The sequence below is a fragment of the Fistularia commersonii genome, chromosome 3 (assembly GCF_037954325.1).
Source record: "Fistularia commersonii isolate RoL2024-O1a breed Wild chromosome 3, RoL_Fcom_v1.0, whole genome shotgun sequence".
Classification (NCBI taxonomy): Eukaryota; Metazoa; Chordata; class Actinopteri; order Syngnathiformes; family Fistulariidae; genus Fistularia; species Fistularia commersonii.
The window spans coordinates 10,262,285-10,275,835 of record NC_141286.1 but is presented as its reverse complement, the minus strand read 5'-3'; the positions used below and the strand labels follow the sequence as shown (position 1 = coordinate 10,275,835).

The 13,551-nt window shown below is 48.4% G+C and overlaps 1 protein-coding gene across 1 annotated transcript in view; it reads right to left on the bottom strand.

Moving 5' to 3' along the window:
* dync2h1 (dynein cytoplasmic 2 heavy chain 1) overlaps window positions 1–13,551 on the bottom strand; it is a 54,599-nt gene that overhangs the window by 25,331 nt on the left and 15,717 nt on the right. The window contains exons 50-68 of the mRNA XM_086178080.1: window positions 12,778–12,880; window positions 10,366–10,530; window positions 9,151–9,275; window positions 7,943–8,191; window positions 7,746–7,854; window positions 7,074–7,187; window positions 4,724–4,866; window positions 4,580–4,649; window positions 4,344–4,504; window positions 4,142–4,279; window positions 3,881–3,994; window positions 3,609–3,769; window positions 3,404–3,527; window positions 3,187–3,308; window positions 2,994–3,080; window positions 2,407–2,533; window positions 875–1,016; window positions 438–547; window positions 148–168 (exon numbers count right to left, since the gene is read on the bottom strand). Of these exons, the coding sequence (XP_086034206.1) occupies window positions 148–168; window positions 438–547; window positions 875–1,016; window positions 2,407–2,533; window positions 2,994–3,080; window positions 3,187–3,308; window positions 3,404–3,527; window positions 3,609–3,769; window positions 3,881–3,994; window positions 4,142–4,279; window positions 4,344–4,504; window positions 4,580–4,649; window positions 4,724–4,866; window positions 7,074–7,187; window positions 7,746–7,854; window positions 7,943–8,191; window positions 9,151–9,275; window positions 10,366–10,530; window positions 12,778–12,880 (2,385 nt within the window). The remainder of the gene's footprint in view (window positions 1–147; window positions 169–437; window positions 548–874; window positions 1,017–2,406; window positions 2,534–2,993; window positions 3,081–3,186; window positions 3,309–3,403; window positions 3,528–3,608; window positions 3,770–3,880; window positions 3,995–4,141; window positions 4,280–4,343; window positions 4,505–4,579; window positions 4,650–4,723; window positions 4,867–7,073; window positions 7,188–7,745; window positions 7,855–7,942; window positions 8,192–9,150; window positions 9,276–10,365; window positions 10,531–12,777; window positions 12,881–13,551) is intronic.

Genomic DNA, 13,551 nt, shown 5'->3' with positions numbered 1-13,551 from the left:
GCGTCTGTTGCTCTAGGCCATTAACTTACATCGCTCACCAACACGGGGGGGGGGAGTCACCTAGTAGCAGGGACATACACACACACACACACACACACACGGAGGCTACACTAACACAAGGCTATGTATGATGAAATAGCTTCTTACCCGTAACATGAGCGCATTGATCTGGGGGCAGGAATGGCAATAAAAAAATAAAAAAAAGAGGACATGAAGCACTGTACGCACATGTGAACTGTGAAACACACACACACACACACACACACACACACTGGAACAAGGTCAGCTGATGGGCGTTAGTCTGGAATCCCTTGGGATACCAGATCAGAAGGAGGAAAACCATCCCAGATCTCGAGTTTGGACAGGTTGGCGGTAACTAGCTTGTTAGTGTAACCCTGGTCACCAATGACCAAAGGTGAACCCCCCACCATCATCACCTGCAGGATGACGAGGGCGTTCTCCATGGAGAGGTCGTCGGATGGTAGCCCCTGGCTCTTCCAGATCAGCTGCTCACTCTCCGAACACAGGAAGGACCGCAAGTCAAATTCTGAAAAAATCAAATTCGTGTGTTGCAATGTTAACCCTGCGCCCTCCAATCCTGGCCAATCACAACCCTCTGGTAAGTGGGTCTCAACTAATGAAGTGCTTTCACACCTCACAGTTCCAAAGCGCTTCACAACCAAACCAAAACAAACAAACTAAACCTTCTGTTGTAAAGAAGCTCGTCATGTTTATATTTATCACAGTCTTGGCGTGACTTAAGACAAGTTCCTCTGTAATTAACCAATGGGCTAGCCTGCAGTTGCGAGCACTGCTTCAGGTGTGTGTTGCATGGAGCGCGTTCAGGATGGTCCTGGGCTCAGGGTGTATTTACTCTGCAGATCACACTGGGCCATCCACGCCTCGAGGCAGCTTCTTCTCCGGTCCTCTGGAGCCGCCGACAGATATGTGATGAAGGCCGCAGCCAGCATGGCCCTCAGTGGAAGCGTGTCCAGCTCCAGCTTTATGTCAGACATCTAGTTTGGTGGGGACAAGGAAAAAATAAATAAAGGTAAACCATATGAGACAGCATAATCAAAGCTAACACAGTGGAACCTTGATCTATGAGCGCAACAACTTAGGAGTTTTCCGAGACACGAGCCGTCACTACTTTTTTTGTTTGTGATTTGAACCCAGATCTGAGAGAGTGGGATGAACGTTTGACACCGACGTGGCCGCCGCTGTCCGTGAAGTAGTGTTTAAAAGCGGCAGGACGCACCGCCCGCCACTAGCAAGCCCAGAGAAAATCATGGAAAATCACAAGTGAGGTGTGTGTATCGTGGATTCATTCATGAAGAAATGGAGAAGTTGTTGGTGAGATACGGTGACAGAGAGCATTGGTTCTGAGAAGGCAGCAGACATTTAAGGAGATTTGGTGCAGTGGACAGCGGGAACTTCGATGGACGGGTTGTCAGAAGAATCATTTAAAGCCAGTCGGGGGCGATTTGATGGTTTTAAAAAGAGGAGGGGCTTCACTATGTCCATAAATTAAGTTTAGACAAAGTGCAGCAAAGTGTACACGTTATATAGCAACATATTGGTTCATTAAGTGTGGAGTCAGTAAGTTAAAAGCTCGAACACCAGATGAAAAACTCCACCAAACCTCCTCCGATCTTCAAGGTAAAAACACTTAATAAAACCAGTTCTATATCTTTACATTGTCTTTTTTACGTATAATTATTATTTTCATAATTAATGATTATTATTAACATTTTTCATACATTTTTCTTATTTAAAAACACATGACTAAAAAGGGTGTTTAGAAAGGATCAATAGCGTTTCAATTCATTGTAATGGGGGAATTAAATTTTTAATATGCGCAAACTGAGTTACAAGCTTCGTCGCAAAACCAATTCAATTTGTAAGTCCAGGTATGACTGAATATGCTATACGCTCAGCTGTGAGCTAAGACAGAGGACTCCTCCTCCCCAGCCTGCATTACCACGCCCCCCCCCCCCCACACACACACACACACACACACACCCCTCCCCAACCCCAGGGAGACCATTAGCGTCAGAAAAGAACGAGAAACGGAGTGTGTGTATGTGAATGTGTGTGATGATCCAAATAGGTGAGCGCGATTCTTTGATGCAGACCTTGGGGGGAGGGTTCGTGTGCGCATTTGTGTGTGTGTGTGTGCGTGTGTGTGCAGGAAGAGATTGAGTGTTTTAATTAAGGTACAGACAGATGTGACGGCGGGGGTAAAAACAGCCAGGGGGAACCCAAGGAAGCAGGATTCCTCGGTCACACACACTCACTCACACACACACAAACACCCCTCCTGTTGCACTCAGTTGGTAAATAAGTCCCTTTCCAGACCCTCCCCTACGGACACGTGCAGCCGTCGCCCCCTTGGAGGTGACACACCTGTGCGTTCCAGCGGGTGTGTTCTCCATCCAGCTGCGAAATGAGCTGCTGGGCAGCGCTGATGGTGTCCTGAGCCTTGGTCACCTCTGCCTCCAGCTTGGCCGCCTCGGTGGTGTGACACTGGAATCTGGGTGGAGATGGTGCAGTGTGTCTGAATAAATCACGCGGCTTAGCTGAGCATGCAATCCAGAAACTGATGAGTGGAACCACATTGCCTCCGCCAGGAATTTTAGTTTGGAAATACATACGCCTGCATGTTTTTAGACTATGGGAGGAACCCAGGGAACCCGGAGGAACCCCAGAGGGAACCCGGAAGCTCCACACAGAAAAACCCCCTTTACCGCAAAATTTAAACCAGCAGAAGAGAAACTACGATTCCTGAGGTTGTGGTCTGTGATTTGGGGTTTTTAAAGGTACCCAAAAACTACTTGGTTTCCTGGTCTGTGCACATTATTCATATATGTGAAGGTGGATGCGACCTCAATTATGAATGAACGTCAAGGTTGAAGACCACGATGGTGACCCCACACAGACATATTGGACAGGACAGCAACCACATCACATGAGAGAATAGATCAAGGTCGTACTTCTCTTTCAGCTCGTTGACTTTGGCTCCAACCGAGTTCAGCTGGCTCTCCAGCTTGTTCTTCCTGCTCTCCGTCTTTCTAAGGTTCCTGGGTGCGCACACACATACACACACACATACACACACAGAATGTCAGGATGAACGTCGTCATGAAGAAGACCTGCATCTTTCTGTAGATAGGTGCAAGTATTCACTCCAGCAGTCCGGCCTGCTCCCGCTCCAGCGGCTCGATCCTCTCCAGGACGTGGGAGTACTGGACGTTGGCCTTCACCCAGGCAGCCAGAGGAGCAGCCGCCGCGCTCGCCCGCTTGGCGTTCTGATCACCAGGACAGCAACACAGGTCAGAAGATCAGGGCAAGTGAGTAAAAGGCTAGCAGCTAGCTGCTAGCACCCAGGTATCCGCTGGCTGACCTTAGGGTCGAAGGAGGCCTTGTTCCTGTTCAGCAGCTCCTCCACGCTCTGGCGTATCTCGGGGTTGATGTTTCTGGCTTCAAAAGTGGCAATTTCCTCCTTCACGCCACGTTTGGCCAGGAAGCTGCGTTGGGGAGGGACAAGAAAGCAATAAACCAGAGGTGTTTTATTTGCCCTTTTGCGATGTTCGGCATCTCCTACTCACCTCTTCATGCTGACCCAGGAGGTGTCAAAGGTGCCCATCAGCCTCAGCACCCCCTCCAGGATATCCCGGATGACGTCGGGAGGCATCCGCAGAGAGCGGATCTCCGAGAGGGCCTCGGGTTTTATGTTGCCAACCGCCCGCTTCGCTTCGTCCACCAGGGGCTGGAGGTGACATCGGTCCAAAGAGCAAGCAAGCCAGGAGCAAAACCGTTAGAGGGTGAGGGCATCTTGTGTGAGTGTGTGTAGTGAAGATTATACAACCAGACCGCCCACCTGCACTTCCTTCAGCTCATGGTCGATTTTGGCCTTCCTCTCCTCGATTTTGGATACCTCCTGGGCCATCTTCGCCTGGATCTTCTCCATCTCCGTCTTCTGGTCACTGGCGTTCTGGAGAGAAGGTATCGTTGGTCGGTTTCCACCATATATTTCCATCCTCATCAACTGCCCGAACTCTGGATGTCTTCGTCCATCCATTGACCAGGTAGGTTCTCAAACGTTCTTGGATCCCTGTGACCTCCAGGCTGAAGAGCATACCTGCATGGAGACGGTGATCTCCTGCAGGGCGGAGTCGGCCTCCTGCTGCTTGGTTCTCAGCAGCGCGCTCTGCTCGGCGGCCCGCCTCTTCAGGTCGTCCACCAGCGCCTTGGCCTCGTTGAGCTTGGACACGCCGGCCTGCAGGAAGTGGCAGGTCAATGACAGGAAATGGTGTGAGAACGGTGTGTGGGGGCCTTATTACCTTCAGGTGCTTCTGCCTGGTCTGGAGCTGCTCCTTCTTCCTGCTGTAGATGGCGATGTACAGGTGAAGGAAGGCCATGTATTGGCTTGGCGTGGCGCCGTGGTCCCGGCACGACTCATGGATGGTCAGGAAGGAGCGGCACAGTTCGTTGTGCACAGAACCTGCCGGGAGGAGGTTAATTTTAGGTGAGGTGATATGTCAATCAGCACTTCCTAGTCAAGCGATTAGTTTGTTACCCTGCGGGCTGCCGTCCCCTTCGTCCCGCTCTCCCTCTTCTCCTGTTTTCGAGAGCAACAGCTCAGGAATCTGGTGAAAAATACACTTTTACTTCCAAACCATGGATCAGACATGGCTATCTAACTTGTTCCTCTTCCTCCTACCTTCTTCATGCTACCTTCGGACCAGCCCTCCATCCACTGCACCGAGCACTTGCGGTAGAAAGCCGGGTTGCTCTCACAGTTGAGCGTGAAGTTGGGGTTGGAGCAGTCCATGATCAGGACCACGTGGAGGTTCTGCTGGATTCCTGCGGGGGAGGAGGTTGGTTCGGGGACGGAGAGGACAGCAAGATGTATTCCCATTGATGTTCACCCCTTGACAATAACATCAAATCTAATAAACTACCTGATTTGATTCTTTCATTCATTCATGGATAATCTATACCCAGGGGTTGGCAAACTGTGTCCCGCGGGCCACATCCGGCCTGTTGGTCTTTTTATTCTGGCCCACCAAAGATTGGTAAAGAATTCATACTTGATGCGAATGATCGAATGATTGGATCAATGAATGTGGGAGATCAAACAGGAGATTATTTCATTTTTGGGGCTACTTGAGAATTTTCCTGAGCTGAATGACACTGATTTGCTTTGTGATTTTGCCCGGTGATTTTCAACCAGTGCACCATGAGAGATCATTGAGTGTCACGTCTGTGAAGCGATGACGTAGAGGTCAGTGTTTGAGTTAGTGCTTCGTGACATGCAACAGTGGCAGTTTAGGATCCCAGCAAGATGGGCGAGTGACAGTGATGGAGATGGACAAGAGAAAAAAGAAAAGACGGTGAGCTCGAGGCAAAACAGCGAAGGCTATCTTTCACTTGGATTCACTTTCACTCAGGATGCAACGGCACCGATTCCGCTGTGCTTGGTGTGTGGTGAAAAGCTATTCAATAGCGCCACGGTGCCAAGCAAGCTTAAACGCCATCTCCAAACGAAACACCCTTCTGTTAAAAACAAGCCGATGGACTATTTTGTACGCTTACGTACAAACAATGAGAAATGGGCAATTTTTTGAGAAAAAGCCACCAAAGTAAACGAGAGAGCCCTCAAAGCTAGCTACATGGTTGCTGAACAAGCAGCTAAATCCTAAAAGTCCCACACTGTGGTAGAAACCTTATACTGCCAGCTTGTAAAGCTTGAGCAAGAGCTTCGTTTGAGTCTTCCTACCATTACTGCCAAGATATCAATTTTGTGTTCATCGAAACAGCCCCAGGTTTCACACTGAGTATAAATACATTAAAAACTATACAATAAACTATATGTATTATATGTACTGTGTTAGAGTGTCACTTTGTGTCATTTTGGTTGGTGGCGTACCCCGGGATTTTGTAAATGTAAGAAATGTCCCGCTGCTCAAAAAAGGTTGAAAATCACTGATTTAGCCTTTACTGTGAACATACTGACACATATGAATGAGCTAGACATGAAGCTACAAGGGAAAAACTGATTTGTCCATGAAATGCAAGTAAACCGAGCTGTTTTTTTTTCAAAGCAAATGTCAGATGAGTCTGATATGTACCGTTTACAAATACGTTTTTTTTTTTTTTTCTATGTATCATATCTTGTGGCGACCCGGCCCGTCTGTCAAATTTTAAAAGTCAATGTGGCCCCTGAGCCAGAAAGTTTGCTCTATACCGCTTATCCTGCACTCAGGGACACTGGGGAGCGGAGCCTATCACAGCCGTTACTGGGCAAGAGGTGGGGCTTAACATGGACCAATCACAGGGCCACATATAGAGACTTAGAATAATGCACTCTGTCATTCACACTTCTGCACAATGTAGGGTCCTCTGCAAGTTTTTGAACTGTGGGAGGAACCTGGAGAAGCTGGAGGAAATCCACGCTGACACAAGGAGAACACGGAGACTCACCACAAAAAGGCTACCAGTAGGAATGCTAACCACTGCTAGCTGCTGCGAACCAACACAGATCCACGATCCCAGAGAAGACATAAGAAGGAAGAAGACGCACAGACTCCTGAGGACAAAGCGCATGACTTCCGAGACACAACCCCAATTGGGGGGAGCGGAGCCTGAAGATGTTTGTTTACAGCCCAAGACCTTGAATCTGACTTCTCCTCCAATGTGGAGGTTGCGCTCTGCATCCGGCAGCTCCAGTGCTCATAATACTCTGTCAGCAATGGATTGTTTGTATTTGGTTTTTTTTTTTTCTATAACATCAACACACACAGACACACATACAAACACACACACACACACACACACACACACACACACACACACACACTGTGCATCCACTGGAGAAAAGCACTACTGGGACTCAGCGGGCGATAAAGCAAACGATGCACCAGGGACCCGGGCGCTTCAGGACTCTTAAACGTCCAGCCCGGCTTATTTTGACATATGCTTTTACACGAACAGCCCATCTGGGTATAGCCTCGAGGTTCACCGCGTGTGTGCGAGTTTGAGACAGACAGGGTCGCCATTAGGACACTGACTGTAGGAGAAGTAATTGTAGAGCGGCCCGGTGAATCCTTCCTGGGATGCGGCGTCTTTCAGAGGAGAGAGCAGAGGTTCCAGCTCCTCTGGGGTATACAGTCCCGGAACTTCGCCTGAAAAGCAACGCGCACACACATACACACAAACACACACACACACACACACACACACAAACACACATTAAATCAATGATTGCTTTTGACAGTGGCTTCATTCAGAGGAAATGAAAGGCTGATGCCGCGGAGCAGATGTGTGTGAAATCTGCCGGCCTGTTCTGCCGCAGTGGTCCAACGCCGGCCAGCGCTCTTCAGAGATGCACATCGTGAAAAAAAAAAAAACACAGGTGGCACGGGGGCGGGGGGGGGGGGGGGGGGGGGGGCTGCTGTGCCAGCGCACCGGATATTTAAAAAAAAAGACTGCACATGAGCCAAATGAAATGAGAACAGTGACACTTTGATGGCCTGGGGAGGTTTCATTTCTGTTTGGCTGCTGCTGACAATCTGAGGCAGTACATTGTACCATTTTGAGAAGGTGGCTCTCCTGATGCGTTCCGGCATCACAAAGCTGGTGAGGCTTTGAACCGAAGCTGGCGGGATCCCGTGAACCAGCCGGCGCTCGGGTTCCCTGACGGCAAGCTGAGCGTTAGCAAAGGAACAAAAGTGGATGCTCACCTGACGAGAGCAGGCTGTTGAGCATCTCCAGGAAAGCCAGGTTGAGGAGCTGATAGTCCTCCAGCAGAAGGACAACCTGCTGGCCCTCCAGCCCCGCCAGCTGCATCACCTGTATACACACACCAGCATCACCACATCCATATTGACCTCCTGGACACAATGCGGCCAGCAATACTCCACGAGGGCTCTGTACTCACTGTTTTCAAATCGTTGTTGAAGTGCTTGAGGCCATACCCCCTGAAGATCTTGGGTGTGAACATCGCGTACCCGTGCATGTGCGACACCAGGCACGCCGCCGTGTGGCGCCCGACCCCACTCCTTCCCGCCAGAAGCAGCGAGCCGCCGGCACGGCTGAGGACGCGGTCCACCCTGGACACGAAGTCGCACACCTCCCAGAAGAGGAGAAGGTCTAGCTCCTTGTTGTCACGACTGTACACCACCACACCCTGGAAGGGAACAGACATGGAAGTCAGCAAAGATATAGAAACTATTCACACAGACTGATTAATGTTTAGGGCGACGCAGTGGTTAACACTTCCAGCAACACGGTTTCTGGTTCAATTCCCACAGGGAGCCTTTCTGTCTTGGGGTTTTCTCAGGGTCTTCCACAATCCAAACACATGCAGGAGGTTCACTTAAGACCCTGAATTGCCCAGATGAGTCAATGAGAGGGTGAGTGATTGTACAGGAATGTCTCAGGAAATTAGATTATTGTGATAAAGTTCTTTATCCTCTGTAATGCAATTACAAAAACAAAAATGTCATACATTCTGTATTCATTACAAATCAACTTAAATATTGCAAGCCTTTTATTATTTTAATATTGCTGATTATTTCTTACATCTTAAGAAAACTCAAAAATCCTATCTCAAAAAGTTAGAATATCATGAAAATGTTTTTTTTTTGTTTTTTTAATTGCATTACAGAAGATAAAGAACTTTATCACAATATTCTAATTTTCTGAGACCAGTCCAGTATGTGTGCATTAGAGGACCGAATGGTTATGACATATGAGAGAGTGAATGGTTCTGGTTTTCAAAAAAATGAGTAAATGATTGTATGTCTATATGTTGTGTGAATGAGAGGGAATGGTTGTATTTATTTGTAAATGAGACAGACGTGAAAATGAAAGGGTGAATGGTTTTATGTCTATATGGTAAGCAGCATAAATGAATGACTGATGAATACAAATGACGTACTTGTGTACTATACCACTGTGACAGATGCATTAATTTCGGCCATATTGGGAAGCTACCTCTTATATGTTTCCAAATATTTGTTCAAAGAGGAACAACTTTACAGAATGGCTCTATTATCATATCATATCATATATCATACATACTTGTAATGTACCTCCCATGTGCAGCTTGAGCACCCACGTGCGTGCAGCTGGCTCACAGCGTACCTTCTGTATAACTTGCTTGAGGTCAGCTGAGTCCAGATGCCCCAGTTGTTTACCGTGGCGGGGCAAAGGCTGGCCCGGGGCCATCACCGCGCCCTCCGAAGCTCCCCACGTCACGTAGAAACCATCTGCCCGTAGTGGAGGGGAGGGTGGAGGAGACCGTTAGTTCAAAACCACAAGCGCATCTGATGACACAGGACGTCCAATGGAGTAGGTCGAGAGGAAAAAAAACGAAACACCACATCCTGCCATGATAGCACTGAATATATCAAGATGAGAAGAAGATTGAGATTAAGTGTGTGTGTGTGTGTGTGTGTGTGTGTATATCTGGCTCATTATTCAAACAAGCGGGCTAAAAGGCATTCGGGGGCCACTGTGAAATCCCACCGCCAGACTATCACAGCCTCTTTCCAAGAAGTGGCCCAAGCGAATAGACGGCATAATATCGATCGTTATTAGTTTTTTTCCCCCTTTTTTCCTGTACATCCGCGAGCAATGATGGGGGGGGGCTGTTACCGTGGTAACTTGCCAGGCAGCAAATTACCTTAAAAAAAAGGAAGAAAAACGAGCCCAAGGGAGCTGTCGGATACGTTGTTATGTATCTGCACTGCTAATACCACAGAGCTGGAGGTTGTGTTTTCCTCTGTGGAGCTTAGACATGGACCCCCCTCTCGTGACCTTCATTAGGTCAGCGTTCTCAAACTTGGGGGGCACGACGGTTTCCCGCCTGGGAGTGCGATGCTAGTAATTACAGTTAATTGGCAGCCCCGGAATCGAGCCATTGCACTCTCCTGTACTGCCCATGTGTTAAATATGTAACACACATGCTGTTTTAATCTATATGCAAATCACCGTTTCTGGAAAGAAACATGCACTCAGAGTCCTCCTCTAGGCGGCGTAGCAGTGGCGGCGTCGAGGGACTATATAACGTGTCTAGGGGTTAATCAGCGGTCTGTTCTCCGTCAACACGGCCAGATGTTGCGGGTGAGGAGCCAGATGCTGAGCCAGCACTCAAGACCCACCTTCCTCATTAAGGTGTTGCTCGGGGTGATTGGCAGATGCTACACATTGCATTCGACAGCTAATAATGTATATTAACATGGCTCTTCATTTCAGACGGTTTCTGGCTCAATACTAGACCTCGACCGGTCACTTCGGTGTTCGGTGGCGTGCCAGTGTTTGATGGGATCTTCTGCCAGTGGCAGCGGGGTTTCGTACCGGCCATGTTGTCCAAGACGTCGGAGCCCCAGTCCCCCCGGAGGACGGCACCCAGGATGTTGTCAAAGGCATGCTGGTCCCTGGAGGACACCAGTCGGTCCCGGAACAGGCGGCGCGCCTCGTAGGCAATGACCTCCAGCACGCTGTCCGTCACCTTAGACTGGGCTAGAATGAATATTTAATCAGATTTCCATCCGCAAGGCTTCACCTTTAATCAAACATTATCCACCAACTCTTTGGATTGGCCTGTTGATGTTTGCTGTTTTATGACATTTGAAAGGAGCCCCGCCTGGGAGGACTAATTGGCATAAACATGCTTCTATGTGGGCGGCACGGTGGCACAGTGGTAGGCACTTTGGCCTCAAACCACAAAGGAACCTGGATTGATTCTGACAAGGGGACCTTTCTGTGTGGAGTTTGCATGTTCTGCATGGTTTCGTCCGGGTTCTCCAGAAACAAAACATGCAGCATTCCAAAAACATGCAGCAGGTTAATTGGAAAAAAAATTGCACTGAATGAGTGAAGAGTGAATGTTGTATGGATTTGTATGTGGTTCACGATTGACTAGTGTACCCTTCCTCTCGCCTGATGACAGTATCCCCTGTGACCCTGAGTGCAGTATAAGCAGCAGGAGATGGATGGATGCTTCAATGTTTGTCTCACAAGAATCTGTGAAGAATAATTTCTAACAGATAGTCTAACCTATTAGCGCAGCCATTGCTTTTCTAGTGCAATGCATGTTGGGTTGATGGCGTAAACTAGTTGCATTGTGTTGACTTTCCACACGTGTTACACCCTCCAGAATATGCTAATAATGCCACATTGAGCTGCTTTTGACTGCCATTTCAGGTCCGAGGGAAACAAAGGGACTGATGCTACACTACACAGCTTTCCCAGGGACAAGAAGAGCGGAAAGGAGTGGAAAGTTACTTGTGGACGTAAACAACTTCATAAGGATCTGGTATTCTCGCCGCTTCTCTCCAGATGCATTTGCTACATTTAGCCAAGCTAGGCTAAGCTGCTGAAAGAGCTCATGGGGGCTACTACTTTTAAGCCGATGCTAAAGCCAAACACCGTGCCTACAGTTTTCTTTCATAAGCAGACAAAAGGTCCTCTGGAAACAAACAAAGCCCACTGGAAGAAACGCCACAGGCAAGAGACGCTGTGAGGACGTCAACAACCCTGCAACTGCAAAGTAGCATCTGATGACGAAAGAGCATTAAGTGGCACAATCACAGAGGAAGCTTACAACAAATTGCCCAGTCAGTCAGAACAGCCTTCTGTACGTCTACAGTGAACAGCTGATGACAAAATTCATCAACAGACGCTATCTCTTTCTGTTGGTGTAGCAACGCGACTTTGGCTTACCCTTGCCTCTTCAAGACAAACCTCATTTTGACCTTTTTCATGAGTGATCTCCTCCTCGCTCACGTCTTGGGTTGCACAGATGACACGGTTTGCGGCACAGGGTGAAATGAAAGGGTCAAAGCCCCGTCAAACCGCATGAAATCACTACTTGAACACCACTGCAATGTACACAACAGTGGAAGCCTACGAGTGAAAAGCTATTTTCCAATTTCATACAAACTGATGCTGGGCTTACACCTAACAATCCCAATGCTGGAGACTTACCGAAAGTTGGAAAGTCTTCCTGGAATAATAGTGCACCTGCCACCTGGGTCATTAAGTAAAGGGTGGTAATCTGAGCAGTTTTAGATCTATCCTTTTCAAAATCCTGGGCTTACGACGATGTCAAATATTATCGTCTGATGTTATTGTAAGTCTTTCAGTCTTCACAGTGACATAATAGAATGAACAATCATAGATGAGGTCCGACAAAACCAGAAACAGGAAACAGCAGCGGAGATGGTCGGCGGTATGGATGAACAGGGAAGGACGTCCTGATTAGTGTGGACCACTGTGAGACACACACAAACAAACACACACACTCTTCACAAGGAGGAGGGGAACTTTGTCTTCAGATGTGTTTAATTGCAATAAACGACTGGAGCCGTTATCAAAGCAGACGTGCAGCGCTGAAGGACAGACGGGGCGACAGCACAAGGGACCCGCCAATAAAAAGACGGGAGGACAAGGGTGGAAGAGGAGATTAAATGTGGGACGGAGAATGAAAGAAGAGGTGAGAGTTGAAAACATGGAATGCGGAGCAAAGGGAGCAGCGACGACCTTCTTCATGTCGGCATCAAAACTGACTCTGAGTTATTAAAGCTTTATAGCCACCGACAGCAGCTCAAGTATTCTGTGTGAGGAGTGCGTGTGTGTATGTGTGTGTGGACTGGCAAACCAACTGGTGATGGAACACAGCTTCATGAACAGCGGCGTTTCCTGAAAAACATGACTTGGTGTCCTATGGGCTAAGGTGTGTGTGGGTGTGTGTGCGTGCTGCAGTACCGGCGGTGAGGTCATATCGCAGCAGGCTGAGGACCCACTCAGTGAGAAGGCAGGGGGTGAACAGGTAGTGGCTATGGTCGTCCACCGTGAACTTGGCCTTCACCTGTGTGGGGAACACACACACACGCATGCACGCACGCACGCACGCACGCATGCACGCACGCACGCACGCATGCACACACAAGTGTATAGCTGACTTACTGTTACCACAGAAGTGCTCCTGCTATCTCAGATACAATGGCAATAGTAATAGTATGGCAATGTGAGTAAATCTATAAAAGCAGACTTGGTGCTCAGAGCTGCCATATGAACACATGTGGACCTTATTCTCCTCCTCCTCCTCCTTCTTCTTCTTCTTCTTCTTCTCCTTTGGTCGAAGCTGATCACCGGCCTCCGTCTCACACCAACTAACTTCCTGTCCTCTTTCCCTCATCCATAAACCCCCTCTCTTAACCCTCCAACCGCACCATCCTTCCACACAGATCTTCACCCCCCTTCCTCTGTCCAAGTTTAAATCATCTCAGTTTGACTCCCTATCTCCAGGACATCTAGGATGTGCTGGCCCATCTCCGTCCTCTTCGCTTCAAAAGAGGAAGATCCAGCATTTTCCTCTTCTAGACCAGACCACTCTCTTCGCTTTTAATTTTCGCCGCCCGTCAGAAATTAGCACAAATAGGAAGTGAGATTGTGGGCAGAGTTAAGAGCCGAGGAGACGGCGTCCCTTAAATTCAAATCGGAGCGCTAAAGAGTTTATGCTTCACCATAACTCATCTG